General features: G+C 35.2%; 1 protein-coding gene across 4 annotated transcripts in view; it reads left to right on the top strand.

The window, feature by feature from the left end:
* LOC143254640 (bile acid-sensitive ion channel-like) overlaps positions 1–15939 on the top strand; it is a 40823-nt gene that overhangs the window by 15696 nt on the left and 9188 nt on the right. For 3 of the 4 annotated variants that reach the window (XM_076509784.1, XM_076509785.1, XM_076509787.1), the window contains exons 4-6: positions 1269–1375; positions 9304–9476; positions 13094–13192. In XM_076509784.1, the coding sequence (XP_076365899.1) occupies positions 1269–1375; positions 9304–9476; positions 13094–13192 (379 nt within the window). The remainder of the gene's footprint in view (positions 1–1268; positions 1376–9303; positions 9477–13093; positions 13193–15939) is intronic. The other variant, XM_076509786.1, reaches the window with a different exon arrangement.

Raw genomic sequence — 15939 nt, 5'->3', positions numbered from 1 at the left:
AATGGCGTAATATTGTATTTTTGCACTTTTGTTTACACGAATTATTAATTTAACTGACCAAATAATTTTGGAGAAGCAATAGCGGTTATCCCACTATTTGTACTAAGAGATTTAACAGCATTTATGTGTGAACAGGTGACACTGCACAAGAAGCTTGTGCTTTAATTACGTGGTGTTGGATATTAGAAAAGAAACTGTCTATAACCTATTATACATCAGAAATGACATCAAGTTTTCTTCAAATGTTAGACAGAGAGCCACAAGAGGGTTGCCAATCTATGCAAGTGCAGCAGCTTGCTTGTACCCAACATTGTAGTGGTAACCTCAGATCATTGTGTTACTTAGAGTATATTGGTGCTGCCATGATTTCACATGAACCTTGCAGTTAGTCAATTCTCTGATTGAAACTTCCATTACAGTTATATAACTCTGATATCATCCTAAATAATGGATATAAGTTTGAAGTGAGCAGGAAAGTGTAAATTCTGATTCTTTCATTTCAGAGATGACTATGTTTGAAAATGCAACAACTGCACGTACTATTCATATTCTTACTGTGGACGTCCAATCAAGAAATTTGATCTTAAATATTTCGTCGTATCTATCTTCTATGTGATACTTGAAGAGTAATCACAAATAGACAAGATATCATTAGACACAAAATGGCTATCCATGAACTAGTGAATAAATTCGCTAGTATAACCCTCTTACAGAAAGTATTTTTGTTAATCACCACAAAGCTTCAAAGTTGATTATTTGTTTTCTACCTACCACAATTACTGAAACCAATTTTATTACCATTATAAGTCCTCATGCTTAGTAAAGTCATTCTTCTTAGAGCGAGTGAACCACCAGTATGACTCATGATGACTTCCACTTCCAAATAGAGGTCATTGTACCCCTTGGACATCTCATCTTAATTTTTTGCAAATTCTTTGTTCATCCATAAATAAATAATCTGTCATTCATACAGTGCAGATTTTTATGCACATACATAAGTAACTATTATCAGTTCTAAAAGTTAAATACTTAGACCTCTACCTTTAAAGCTACAAACTCGAGAATGATCGCACATTGATCAAAACACTACACCTGTTTTAAACAATTTTTTTTCTTATTCATAAACCTGTATTATGTAATAAAATAATATTTAAAATCACTGAATAAATTTTGCTTGAAGCTATTAAAAGTCTATTCTTATTTATGTTTGGGAACAAATTGCCATTTGAATGTTAACTTATCTGTATATTTTTCTCATTTTTACATAGTCCCATTTACAAGACCTATACCACCATGTATGGAAATTGCTTTACCTTTAATAGCGACTGGATGCCTGAATCTGTTGTCAGAAACATGTCTAGCTCACAAACAGTGGGTAAGTATGTTTAATTGCTTTTAAATAGTTGCCTCTTACCCTTATATTTTCCAGAATGAAAGGATATTGATTTTTCTTTATTTTATGGAAACACAAGTGAACACCTTTTGAATTATGTTTACTTACTTCTTTTTAGATGTTATAATTTTCTGTTATCAGCTAAACGTTTTGGCCTTGGATGGTCTGATGGTTAGGGCACTTATCTTATAATTTGTAGATTACAGATTCATATTCCATCACCGAACATGCTCTTCTTTTCCATTGTGAGGACGGTATAACATGATGGTCAATCTCACTATTTATCAGTAAAAGACTAACCCAAGAATTGGCAGTGGGTGGTGTTGACTAATTGCCTTACTTCTAGTCTATCACTTCAAAATTAGTTGGTGATTTGTTAATCACAAAGTTACACAATGGGTTATCTTTGATATGCCTCTTATGACCATTGAAACCTACAGTTGGCAATAGATCTACAGGATATTAAAGTGACAAATAAACAACCAAAGACATGATTTTGAAATTATGGAATAGTTGTACTGAGTGGTGTTGAAACATCTACTTCTGCTGATGACAGTTTACAAGGACTAAAGTGACTAGTTAGATAACTAGTGACTAGAATGGGGTTATAAACCATGAAACAGCTAGAGATTCAAATATAACGTGAAACCTATAATGCCGATAACTACAGATATGAACTTGGTAAGAATAAGTCCTCCCAAAGGATATGGTAAACATGATCACTACAGCCGAGACTGTATCAAGCTCAACAGCAGTTATCAAACCAAAGAGACAAAATCAATCATATAGCTAATAAAACATCAAGAAAAAAGGGAATTAGCTGAATTTATCGGGTAAGATTTACGAATATTCTACCTGCCCTAAATGAGATAATAAATTTTATCATTTGAAGAAATCCAAACATGAGTTGATAAGTTTTTAATAAAATACGTAGTATTTTTATTTGACGCTGGTTATATGGTTTGATTGTTTCACTGAACTTAGTAAGGAAAAATAGAAAATTATTTCCAGAAACGAAGAAAGAATTAATGTAAGCAGCTGGCAAATATAAGGTTTCAGCAAGAGAAAAGTTGGAAGTTACCTTTACTGTAGGAAGCTTCCCTTATACCTCTTAATACATGAGTGATTGGCATCAAGGAAAACTGCATACTGGGAAATGAATTCATACAGAAGTGTGGATGTGAAGTCAGGCTAATTTCTAATACCTTCATAGTCTATTAAAAAGAAATCCTTGTGCACTACATGGCAGTTCTACATCAGAGGAACACTTAATGATTAAGGTGAGGTAAAACGAATACTCCAGCATGTAATAAGAGAGTGTTTGTTTGAAGAGTGCTCTTAGATGTGAAGAATAAGGATATCATACATATATTTAACCAGGAAAGACTGAAATTAGCTTATTATAAAGAAAAAGGTATATGTGCTGAATGTATAACTGGATTCCATACAGATGACATGGTATGGCTGGCCAGTTATTGTTACAAGAAACAAGGTTGTTGCATGGTATCAATGAAAAATTCTTGTTATAAGAGGACAAACTACGAAATCAAAAGTTATCCACTTTAATCATTTTGGAAGTACATCAATGAGAGAATATTCAACTAGATGACTCTAGAGAAGGCCTTGTCAGCAGTTGAAGCTGATAGCGAATTAACATACCCGCCTACCCAGGGAAATCTTGTCCAGCAACAGGATGGGCAGTGACAACAGCCTCTCAAATGCCACAGCAGTACATTTACAGACATACAACGTTAAAAACAGCAACAACAAGAGACAAAATTTCATCCCATCTATATGTTATGGGGCTTAGGAGAGAAGACCACTAAAAGACTTTGTGAATGGACAGTTTAGTGTTTTATCTTATTTTATTTTTGTATTAGTATTGTTCAGTAGAACTGACAGTAAGAAAGGAGGTAGTGTTGAACTAATGTTTTTTTTATTTAAAAGATGTAGAATGCGTAGAAAATTCTAAAGATGTAATGTCAGCTTTTTCCATCTACTTTGTTCAAGCCAGGTTATAAAAACAAGATAGTTATGAATTTTGTAAAGTGATTTTAACGATTTATAGTTGGAACAGTCAGTCTGTTAGCTATTGCAGTTACTTTATACAAGTAAATTGATTTGTTGTGTACTCTAGTACATTTTGTAATGTACATGGGCTTTTTTGCAAATTTATGGCATTGCACAAGTATTTAAGATTTTAGACGTTAAGAAAAGGAAATAAAGTAATTTTGTCCAATACAGTACTTCCATTCTCTTATAAGATTAGCTATTCTTGTTTGGTGCAGTTCCTAATATACAAACTTTTTATTACACATGTCGCAAGACTTTTGTTCACCCCTATTGGAATCAAATGATTCCAGTGTGTTTTTCGTGTAAATCATCATATATTACTGTTGTACGAAGAGAAGCATGACGGATGTGACTCTTTCTATGTATCTATACCAAACCATCACTTCTTTGGCAGTGCTTGCACTAAGACATCTTTCTTTTTGTCTTGATTAGCACTGTAGATTTAATTTGTCATTGAAGTGGTTTCAATTTAATATACTCACGAAATTTAACAGCAGTCCAGTGCAGTTATTTTTATTCTGGCCACATTTAATTCTGGTGTTAAAGTCACCACTTTGGGTTCTCACATTCGACAGGCACCTCAGCACAAATTTCATGTGCTGGTGACCCGTTGGAATATTGAATGTTACATGGATCAACATTTATATCCAAATGGTGCCCCTTCCTCCTGAACATGTGGAACCTGGACAGGATTACATGATTATACTTCCCAACCATATTTTGTTTTCCCCTTCCTCTGACATTTGGGATCCTGCTGACCTGTTTGCCTCTCAATTGGGTGATGGTGTTAGTATGCCTCATCCCCAATGGGCTTCCATTCAGTATACTTTTACACATTATAGGACTGACTGTCCATATCTCGACCAACAGCTGTTGGGTTCAGCTTTACCCATATGGGGAATGGGTCTCAAATCCTCAATTAGTCTCACCCATTCCTAAAGTTCTTGCCTTTTCCTTACCCTTATGACTTTTACGGTACCTTTCCACTATCCACCCTCTGTGTGAAGCTCTTTACAAAAGCCCTGAGGGATTTTCTGCAGATATCCTCTCCCTCCTTACCACAATGTTTGTTGTCTTTTATTCTGACTTCGCAAACGTGGTTTATTTGTTGGTGGGACCTTTCAGGCCATGATGCTATCTTATTTCAAACCCGTTTACATTCTCCTTATCTTAAGGATTTGGGTATGGCTCCATTTTAAAGATGTTTCATCTTCAATATGGTCCCAGAGTTTTTGGAGTCTCGGGTGGCATCTGCTCAACAACAATCTACCATTACATGTGTAGTTGCTCATTTATCTCGGTCAGAGCCAAGCGTGGCATTGATTTTGGTTTCCTTTGCCTTCCCTTCCCAAGCCTTACTTATCCTTCCTCCTAGAGATGCCATGGTTCATTGTTTTTCTCAACAATGTACCATAAGCTGCCAACAGTTTCAGTGAGTACCTGATGGGTTAGGTATTGTAGATGCAGTATTTGTTTATCAGTGGTGTCCTTTCATCACTGCTATTTGGATTCTTTAGGTTTTATCAGAGGGACTCGCAATTCCATATCTTACCCCAGGTACATGTTTCTACTCCTTTTCCTTGGGATCCTGTAACTTGCCAATATCTTTCAGAGGCAGTACAGGACCCTCTCACCCAACAGGCTATCAAACATATTCTACATCCTTCTCAGGGGTTTTACTCTCGTCTGTTTATAGTTTCTTTAAAGACTGGGGACTGAAGGATCATCACTGATTTCTCCCCTCTCAGTTGTTTTGTTCATTACCCATGTTTTGTCATTGAATCCTACTTCACTTTTTGGTGTGAATTTTCTCTTGGTTTATGAGTGACCAAGGTGGATGTCTCAAATGCTTATCTGCAAATTTCTATAACCATATGGTCTCTTCTTTTTCTTCAGTTCGTCCATTGAAGGATGGTGTACCAATTTTGTTACGTACTCTTCGGGCTAGCTTCTGCTGCTTATGTTTTTATGGGGTGGTTAGAGCTTTTTCTTTATTTTCATGTCCTAGGTCTGCATTTCCATTTTTACATGGACGACTGGTTATTCTGGCACAGACTGAACAGGAGTTGGCCCTTTGTGCTCGTCAGCTCCTACTTTGAGCTGCTTCAGTGAGCTTGATTAGTCAAATTGGAGAAATGTTTTCTATGCCCAACCAGATACATTGTACATTTAGGTGTTTTTGCAACACTCACTTCAGTCAGGCTCAACCTTCTCTTCTCTGATTAGATTCTGTGGAATTGTCAGTTGACAATGCACTTTCTGCATGTGAGGTTCTGTCATTTTGGAGATGTGGTTTTCATTGATACCTCTTTCCCCTCAGTCGTGCACCCGTGTATTTCCTTCGGTGAACTGTGCACAATCAATGGATGCTCCAATTACTATTCTTTCTTCCTTTATAGACACTCTTCTTTGACAGCTGGATGAGACACACACATTGGTGAGCATTCCACTTCCTTTTTTTCGTCCAGACTTGCATCTGTTTAAGGACACATCTCTTTAGGACTAGATTGTGTGGGTTGATCACAGGAGGCTTTGGGTCATGGGTCTGTCAATAAACAGTTTTTTCGTATCCACATATTAGAGCCTCTGGCCATTCATTGCGCTTTGGTTTGTTTCTTCACATTTCCAGACATTGCCTGCTGATGATCTCTTCTGACAATTCAATGGTGGTAGTTTATGTCAATCAACAAGGTGGCACTCAATCAAGATCTCTGTTTTCATACATGGGATTTATATTGGGCACACGTGTAATACACTCATTTGATTGCATATAACAACCTCATGCTGGATTATCCCACTCCAACAAAATTTACCTGATTGTTTTCTCTACCCTCTTGTTTTCAAGTAGTTTTGCAATATTTATAGTTTTCCTCCCATAGATGCCTTTGCCACTCTCCTCAGTGAGGCAGCCTTAACCCATACCTCCTGTCTGTCTCATTATTGGAGGGTTTATCGCTTGTGTGTCCTTACCATATTAATCTGTTCCTTCTGGATTTGTTGATCTGCCTTTCTGGATTGGAATGTTAATATGGTACCCCATTCTCTTACTTTTCCTGCATTTGAATGCATTTATTCATGTTTTGGGGCCTGGCATGGCCAAGCGTGTTAAGACGTTCGACTCGTATTCCGAGGGTCGCGGGTTCGAATCCTGGTCGCACCAAAACATGCTTGACCTTTCAGCCGTGGGAGCGTTATAATGTGACGGCCAATCTGACTATTCGTTGGTAAAAGAGTAGCCCAAGAGTTGGCGGTGGGTGGTGATGACTAGCTGCCTTCCCTCTAGTCTTACATTGCTAAATTAGGGACGGCTAGTGCAGATAGCCCCCGAGTAGCTTTGCTCGAAATTCAAAACAAACAAACAATCTTCATGATTTTGTTTCACCTGTCCCTTAAGATATATTTCCTTCTCCTTTTTCCCACTGGACATCGGCAGTCTGACTTGTGCCCAATCAACATTGCATACACACTTTACCAATGTACTTACCTTTTCTTTATTCTTATCAATCCTTCCTTCCCCAAATCTCAGCAGCTCATAAAGATAATTCTTCCTTTCTGCCTGTTTCCCTCCCCTTTATTTCTCATCTCTACCACTGTTTGGATAGGCTTCTATGTTCTTTGTGTGCCATTAATTGTTACATTGACTGCACAACTTCCTTCCATGGTTCCCATTTCTGTCTGTCTATCCTATGGCAATCTTTTTTTCCAATATATATTTCCTTCTGTATCCTCACCATAGGGTTCATCATTTTATTTAGTTGACTTATTCCTCTTTCTCCCTTTCCCATATTACTTTGTTCCATGTTGCTTCTCATCAGATCTGACACCTAACCTTTTCTCTTGCTTTTTGCCTTCATTGGCTTTTGGAGGAATTCATGGATTTGGGCATATGGACCTATTCTAACACTTTCAACCCCACTTATTTGCATCATATCCTGGTTTTGGCTTCCTCAGGTTTTCGCCTTCCACTTAAGGCTGTAGTGTGACTCTGACATTGTGTAAAGCTTTACTAATACTTTCTTTGCTTTCAAGGGCCCATGCTTCATACCTTCATTACATGAATCCTACTCTTTGTCAAGTTGTGCCTGAGTAAGTATTCTGTAACATTAAATCCACACTTTATGCCATGTTGACTAACACTTTCTTTTCCAGGGCTTTACATACTCACCTTTAAGATTGGGTGTTTCATAAGATCAAATGTGGGAGAATAAACTTGCACTATTTTGCTTCATAAACATGCCAAATTTTGACTGTACCACTCATGGACTTCATAGGTAAAGCAGGTATGGATAACTGCCCATCCCTGCCAAGGCACTTCAATTTAATTCAACTGAATAAATGACTATGGACCCCTTTTCAAAATAAAGTTTCATGATCACCCATTGCAGTGCCTCAGCTTATGACTTTCCTCTGGACTCTCCAACACATTTTCATCTTATTTTACAGTGGAGTATGGGAGCCCTTATCATTAACCAGTTGGATGGTTCACCATGGCAGAACTCTCCTGAATGGGTTCCAGAAAATGATAACTGTGACCATTAGTGAAGAGTAGGGCAATGGTGTTATGCTGATGTGCAAGTATATTAGATATGGCCTCCTGATGCCATTTACACAACCACTGGAGCTCAGCTATCACAAATTCAATGCATTCCTTTGATTTGGAGCTCTTATCCTCCAGACAACTGGACATCATTACCATGTGGCTTGATTATGGGTTTAGAGTGAACCAATTAATGTAAGCCCCCCCCACAAGTTTTGGGTTGTCTATCTTCCTCCCTAATTTCCTCCAAATGAATTATGGGTCACAGCAATGATATGTGGGATTGCTCTGGTTCTGTCCTTGGCTATCCCTTTTTTCTTATAGGGATGTTATTACCATTTGGAAGGTTCTGGCCTCTTTTATGGTTGGGGGAGTTGATTGCATGTGATAGACATTCTCTCAATACCTGATGACAAATTCCTGGATTGATAACTCATATCTAATCCTGTGTACTCAGGAATCAGAGTGGTTTTCAATTACCCAGGTATTGGGTTTGAGGTAAAGATGGTGTGGTTCTCATTCTATCCGTGTACAGATGTTGGTACCCCATGAGGAGGTTTTGGATGTAGTTGATTTTTCTAGCCACAATCCATCATGGGATGCATTCTCGTTTACCTACTTTTCTTCTTGTGAGATTGAGCTTCTATGTCTTCTGGTTAGGATCACTTTCTTACTGCATTCTCTCCTACTTGAATGTGCTCCTCTAATTATCTGCTCTGTTTTATTACAGGTAAAGAGTATAACTGGATCAGAAATGACATAGTTCCCTTCTTCACATTTGAAATTCTCATAAGTGGAAGAATCCTTTGGACACTTTTAGGGGTATGTTTGTCCTTACCTAGCACCAGTCCCTCCTCCTAATCAGTGTGAGATTATAGCTAATCTTGTGAGAAGAGTGAAGTACCGTATCAGAAATTATAATTTTTCTTATACTGAATTCCAGTGCTTTAGTCATATGCCAAGCCTCAAATTGGTAGTTCAGTAGAGTTCATAGAGGAAATCACATGCATCATGTGGGCAAATTATGATTCTATTGGTGGAGAAATGATGCATGATGATTTATATTAGAGATTATATTTGATTCTAATAGGGGAAGGAGAGAGCTTGTGGCATGCACAATAAAAAAGATTGCACATAGAGGGCATGACCAAACAGGATTAGCTAATCAGAAATAAATTTGCAGTATAGGTAAATTGTAACTTATCATTAAGTGGATGTAGCACTGAAATATTTTCATCAGATAATTTAAACGTCTACAAGTGAAAGAACTATTGTAATTAGTGGTTTCTTTTCTTCCTAGTTGGAGGTAAAAAGATGCATGTGTATTTCTATTTATACTTGGACAACAATGTTACTTATCCTATGACTAATGATGCACTTATTGTGCTTGGATCACCAGATTCAGTTCCTGATATTATCAATGATGCATATTTTATAGAGCCTGGGAAAATACATACTTTTTCTGTATCTAAGGTGAGTAATAACTGCAGTATAGAAATCTAGAAAAATTATAAGTAGCTGAAACCATAAATAGCTTTATAGAATTTATGGTTATAACTCACCATTTCACACAGAAATCTCTATTATGAAGATGAAACAATCTCCATGTGCAGCAACTCACCCTTTCTCATTTCAGGCCAGTTTGTTGGATTTGGATATTTTTATTGTTGTTTTTTTTTTGGCTCTTGTTTTAAAAGTTTTAATTTTTTTATTTTGAATTTTTGAGTGATTTATAGTTACTCCTGTGTGAATGATATTATTGCACATACAGACCTCATTTCTATTAAAGTTTTGGAAGGCTCATTGACAGTTAAAGATTTTGCAACCATTGTTCAAAGCCTTCTACTCCCATTCTGTTGGCCAACGTTTTTTGTCCTCAGTAATCTGTTGGACTATTAGATTAACCTCATTTACCTTAGGTAGTGAATTATTATTTGAGGAATATTCTTTAGCTCTAATTTCTTTGTGGATTTTATATTCATGAATGTTCCTTTCAATATGTTTTATCTGTGTTCTTTTTTATTTTTCAAATTCTACTCCATGATCAAAGTTCACAGGGCTTACACGGTTTTATTCATTGCTTGTTTTCAGAATTTATAATATTTCTCTTTTCTAATAGCCTCTCCTACCTTCTACACATCCCTCTTGGGTATCCTCCATATCCCTTCTGTGTTCTGTCCATAGAATTTGCATCTTCCAATTCCTTACTCTTACTTTTGACATAGAGTTGTCCCCTTTTGTATTGTGAAGGTCTTAGCTCATGATAGTTAAGGCCTACAGCTGGCATGCCTTTTTTCCTTCAGTGTTTTACTTCTATTAACTCATTCTTGAAGGGTATCCACTTCTCACATCTCCCTTCTTTTTACAATAATATAACCAATTGGGTTGGCTTTTTATGAAATCTAAGCCCTTTCTCATGCCTACTCAATATTTGGTATTTCTGGGTATTTTCTTTTATCTCAACTAAACATAGCTTTTTCCCCTTTGCCTGTAAGTTATGGTGTATATGATCATCCAGATCAGCACTTCTCATTTTCATCTGGTGTGAGAGGTTCTAATACTTTGGATCCAAGGGAATCTTTCTTGGGTTCCATTATCCTCTTTGAGCCTCTTCTCAAGGAATTGTTATGGTGACTGGTCTATGTCCATATTACTTCCAGTTTTCACTTGTCATCCCCCAAACTGAATTTTTTTCTTCACCCATTGCTTCCTTCTCTGATTGAGGCATATATCTGAATGAGAAGATGACTTCTGGCATTTGAATACATCACAATTCACTACATGCCAACGTCCTCAAATATACTTCTGTTTGTAGAGCATATTTCCATTCCTACTTTACTGGTAGATCACTTGGTAATGGTCTGGTCTGACAATTCCATATTGGTTTTATTAAACCAACCATCCAGGAGACACCCATTTCAGGACCTTATGGCTTAAGACATAGAACCTGTTCTCCTGGACCCATTCACATTAAGTATTTTTTTTTTCACAAAATTTGGGAATACATGGGACCTATTGGATCATCTCGGCTGTTCTATTCTCCAAATGAAATAATTGATAAATACATTTAAAAAAAATATATAAAGCCAGCCCTTATCATTCATATACTTATCAAGCTTTTTTTTTGTTTAAAACTCGCTTAAATTTATTGCTTGAGAACATCCAAAGGCAATACATTCCAAAGACTAATCACAACACTATAAAAATAAAACTGTGTTAGCTGAAAATTACCCCTACCTTACTAAAATTTATATTTGATTTCCCTAGTCCCACTATTTTCATTGCTAAGTATGAAAAAAGATGAGGCATCAACACTATCAATTCCTTTTACAAATCGTAAACACCTCAGCCAGATCCCCCCAACTCTTTTCAAAAGAAAACAATTTCAGAGATTCCAACCCCCCAACCAAGGCACCATTCCATTAATTCTTTTCTGATCCCTTTCCAACAATTCAGTGTCTTTCTTAAGGTAGAAAGCCCGAAACTGAACACTGTATTCCAAATGTGGCCTAACCAGTGATCTACACGAAGAAATTATAATCTCCTCTTTAAACTTGTATTCAATATTTTTTTAGCTACAACCTGAAATTCTAATTCTTTTACCACTACCAACAGCACATTGTTGGGATAGCTTTAGAGCCTGATCAACTATTACACCAAAATTCAATTATTTATGACAATGTTAATTCTGTCCAAATTCTAATTCAAATTATGATAACGCAGACGCATTAAATCACATTTATTATAATTAAACCCATCTGCCATTTATTTGCCCAACTGACTTTGTAAATTAGCAGCTTCATATTTATTGAAATTCTAGCATTTCTGTGTACAAAGGTGAGTTATCAATGTTAACTTTAATTACTAAACTGTAATTTCACAATGAATTCACTTGCTATGACGATCATTAATATTTTCATCAAAGTAGGAATTTATGGAAAATGTTTTTGTAGTTTACAGTTACTTACACATATTTAGGAATATTAAAGGATTTTCTAATTACATAATTATTTCTTTTCAACTTTCTATCATTAGTAGATCATATTGTTAAATCTTAATATTTGCATTATTAATGAATAAAACACAATCTTCATACAAGTTGTTACAATACAATGTGCAATAGCTATCAGATAATTTGAAATGTTTATCCCTGAGAAAAGTAGATTATAAATTAATGTAACAAATTTAGTTTTGGAAATTTTACTGCAAAAACTGAAGGAATTCTGATTGTGTTAATATCTTTGGTTTATTAATATGGTATGCTCACTTTAGCATATCCAAGTATAAATAGATATAGAAGGTGATATTTTTTATCACACTGTACATATTTAATTTAATTCATGTACGTAAAGCAGTGGCCCTCAGTTATTTTATATATTAAGACACTTCATGTTGACATATAGATAAAGGCTATGCTGAAATTGTCAAGAAATAAATTATTTCCCAAATGCAGTTCTCCTTACCTCTACAATACCTTAACATGTAGCATAGTAATATTAGTATTAGTAACTGATAACAAGTACCTGGGAGTACAGTATTCTGTCCCTCCTCAGTGAAGGGCTTGTGGAGCTCAGCTCCTGGAGGAAAGTGTAATATCTATATTATAATGTTGCTTCTTAGTAATAAAGTAACCCAGTAAATGTTTAAATCTTACTCTATGCATTAATTAATTCAAACATGGAGACAAATATAAAAAATTGTGTCATGTCTCAAAAGTGTTGCAAATTTGCAGAGTGAAATTGCTATGTTAATCTTTAAACAATTCAGGAAGGCTAACTGTCAGAGCATATAGTATTAACTATAGTTCAGGCTTTTGAGTGTTTTATATGATTCATAAGTGTAGTTATAAATATCAGGCAATTAAATGTTTATATACATAAAAAATTAGAGAGAGTTCAATAAAAATAGAAGTCTCTTCAGTCAATATTATTTAGAGAAATATTTTATTTATTTAGGGAAAATAAGTTTGGCCTCAATCTTTCCATATGCATTTATAAATTAGATAGTTATTTGAAGATTAAAATTTAATTTATGCAAACCCATCACTTCAGAGTTTTGTATCATTTAATCAAAGCGTTGTTGTTTCACAGAGTATTTCAAACCTATTACCACCCCCCTATGCTACTAACTGTACTAACTATGATAAGATGGGAAGAACATCTTTGCGGGCTGGATTATTAATACAAGAGGTGAGACATGATGTGTAAAGTTCATGTAAAAACTAGGTATTTAAATTTTAGATTCACCAGTAAACTTTTAAAAGAATTTTAGCACAAAGCACCTGTTTAACAAAATTATTTCATGCATGTGAAATCAAAGTATATTTAATTTAAATGCAGTTTTTGTCGATATTTAAAGGAAGTGCAAAAAAGGTATTGTTACTTTTATTTTTCCCCTAGATTTAGCACATTAAAGTTTATTGTATTATCTCAATTTGTATATGTTGGGTATCTCTCAGCACATCAGTAATTGCATGGTATAACATACAATTGATAATACATGAATCTACTTTCACTGATCCAGGAATGTATACTTTTCCCAATGAATATACAATTTTTAGTTTTTCTTTCTATTAGCCTACAACACTCTTCATTTCTCAGTTACGAAGTCTCTTGCATAAACCTAATATACGAATAAAATTTTACATTAATTTTTTATTTATCAAATCTTTTTATGTTGTTTTTTCTTTATTGAGTTGTGGTTGTTTTTAACATTATTGTCATGTCCTGTCTATCACTGGAAAAGTTAACATAGGTGGATTATTGTGTAGACTCTTTGGTAGGTATGTCATTTATGATCCTCTTGAAATGGCCTTGGTAGAAGCCCTGAGTTATTCTGTTGTTTGGTTTCTTTGGTTGTAGATTCTTCCCTGGAGTTAGTCATTTGCTTATTCTCTCACCAGTTTACTTCCAATGACAATCAAGGTGTATGACCTTTGGCTTAAACTGTTTGTCCTTCCAGATTCTCTGAACCACTTATTGATTTCTCTCCAGTAGAACAAACAGCCATCTCCAACACCTGTATAACTCTGAAGTTTCTCCACACTTGTAGCAGGAATTGTACAACATAACTGTGTCACCTCAATAGAAGCCTTATCAGCATTAAAACCATAAAACATCTAGACAATTCATGAACATTTAGGCCTTTGTAAAACTTGGAACTTTTATGATGCAAAGAGAGAGCTATACTGTGTATAAATGCCAAACTGAATAGTTAATCTTTTACTTAGCAGCTAGTAAGCTACTCAGTGAGGTAGTCATTGGTCAAATAATGGGTAATTATTGCAAGTAACAGGTGTACATTAGATTAACGAGGAAGTTTTATGACTATGTTTATTTGCGAGTTAGATGTAGCATTTGTGTACACATTTTTAAAAAAATTAGGTTGTGAAGTTAGACTTACTAGTAAACTTAGTATGTGACAAATATTATTGAATAAATACATTAATTCCTTATTCTTATATGGACTGACCTAGTCCTTATTTTTACCAAATGATTAATAAATATTTACATACCTATGACCTGGTATGATCTGGTGGCTAGGACACTCATCTCACAAATTACTGGTTTCGGAATGGAATATGTCAATGAACATACTCACTCTGACAGCCACATGTATGTTTATATGTAGGGATATTTAGTGGGGGAATACAAAGTGGTGATCAATTACTCTGCTGATTAGTAATAAGTTGCCCAAAAGTTTACAGTTGTTGTGTTAATTAACTACCTTCCCTCTAGTTTATCACTTCACAATTAGTGCTATCTAGTCAGATAGCACTTGACAAGTTTGCACAAATTTTTGCAAACAAACCTTAGTGGAGAATTTAATATTTCTAAACCTCCACAGCTAATCACACAATATACAATAGAAATAGATGAAGATAACAAACTTCCTTTTCTTGACATGATGATTACCAAGACACACAACTTGTGTACCAGAAGGGTTTACAGGAAGTGCACAAATACTGTTAATTACCTCAGACATAAGTCAGTCCACTCCATCAATTTAAAGGTGGGCATTATAGGCTGCCAAAATTCAAGAATGAACAAAATTTAATACAGATGATACAAAGAAAAGGGAGAGAAAATACTTATGAAACTCCTTTTTTAACAACTGATAAATAAGAAAACAAATTAAACCAAAAATATGAAGAAAGAAAATTTACAAAAAGAACACACGTATATTCCTGTCTCTTAAAACATGTAGAGGATACACAAACAGCCTGAAGTTAGAACTGTATTCAGATGCAACAATACAGTATGATTGCAATGTCACATCTCTTGTGAATGTGAATTTTTAAAAGGTATTTTGGCAAGTTGCCAGATAATAAGGCTTGTAATTAAAATGTATTTCTGTAGTTGTGGGAGATAAATTAGTTAAATGAATAGAAAGGTAGCTGGATGGAAAAAAGCAGAGGTTTGTTACAAATGAAGTTTAGTCAGACTGGATTACAAGTGGGGTGCCTCAGGGCTCAATCTTAGAACCTTTGATCTTGTTGATTTATATCAGTGACAGAGATGAAGAAATAGTCAATAAATTACTTAAATTTGCTGATGACATTAAAGTCTTGGGTGTTGCTAGCTGTGAAAAAGCTGTGACAAAACGATTTAGATCATTTATTGAATTGAGCAAATAAGTGACAAATGGGTTTTAATTATAATAAATGCCAGATAATGTATGTGGATTACCATAATTTGAATTAAATATAATTTGGATTGGAATAGCCTTAACAGTGTCATGAAAGAAAGAGATCTTGATGCCATAGTTGATCAATCTCTAAAGCCATCTAAGCAGTGTGCTGTTGCTAGTGGTTGAGCAAATAGGATTTTAGATTGTATCTACAGAAATATTGAATACAAGTCTATATAGTTTATAATTACATTGTATAGGTAATTGGTTAGGCCACTGTATTGTATACAGTCTTAGACTCCTTACC

This window comes from Tachypleus tridentatus, chromosome 6 (assembly GCF_004210375.1).
Source record: "Tachypleus tridentatus isolate NWPU-2018 chromosome 6, ASM421037v1, whole genome shotgun sequence".
In the NCBI taxonomy this organism is placed as follows: Eukaryota; Metazoa; Arthropoda; class Merostomata; order Xiphosura; family Limulidae; genus Tachypleus; species Tachypleus tridentatus.
Note: the sequence above shows the minus strand (reverse complement) of the source record. Positions and strands in the feature narration are given on the sequence as shown.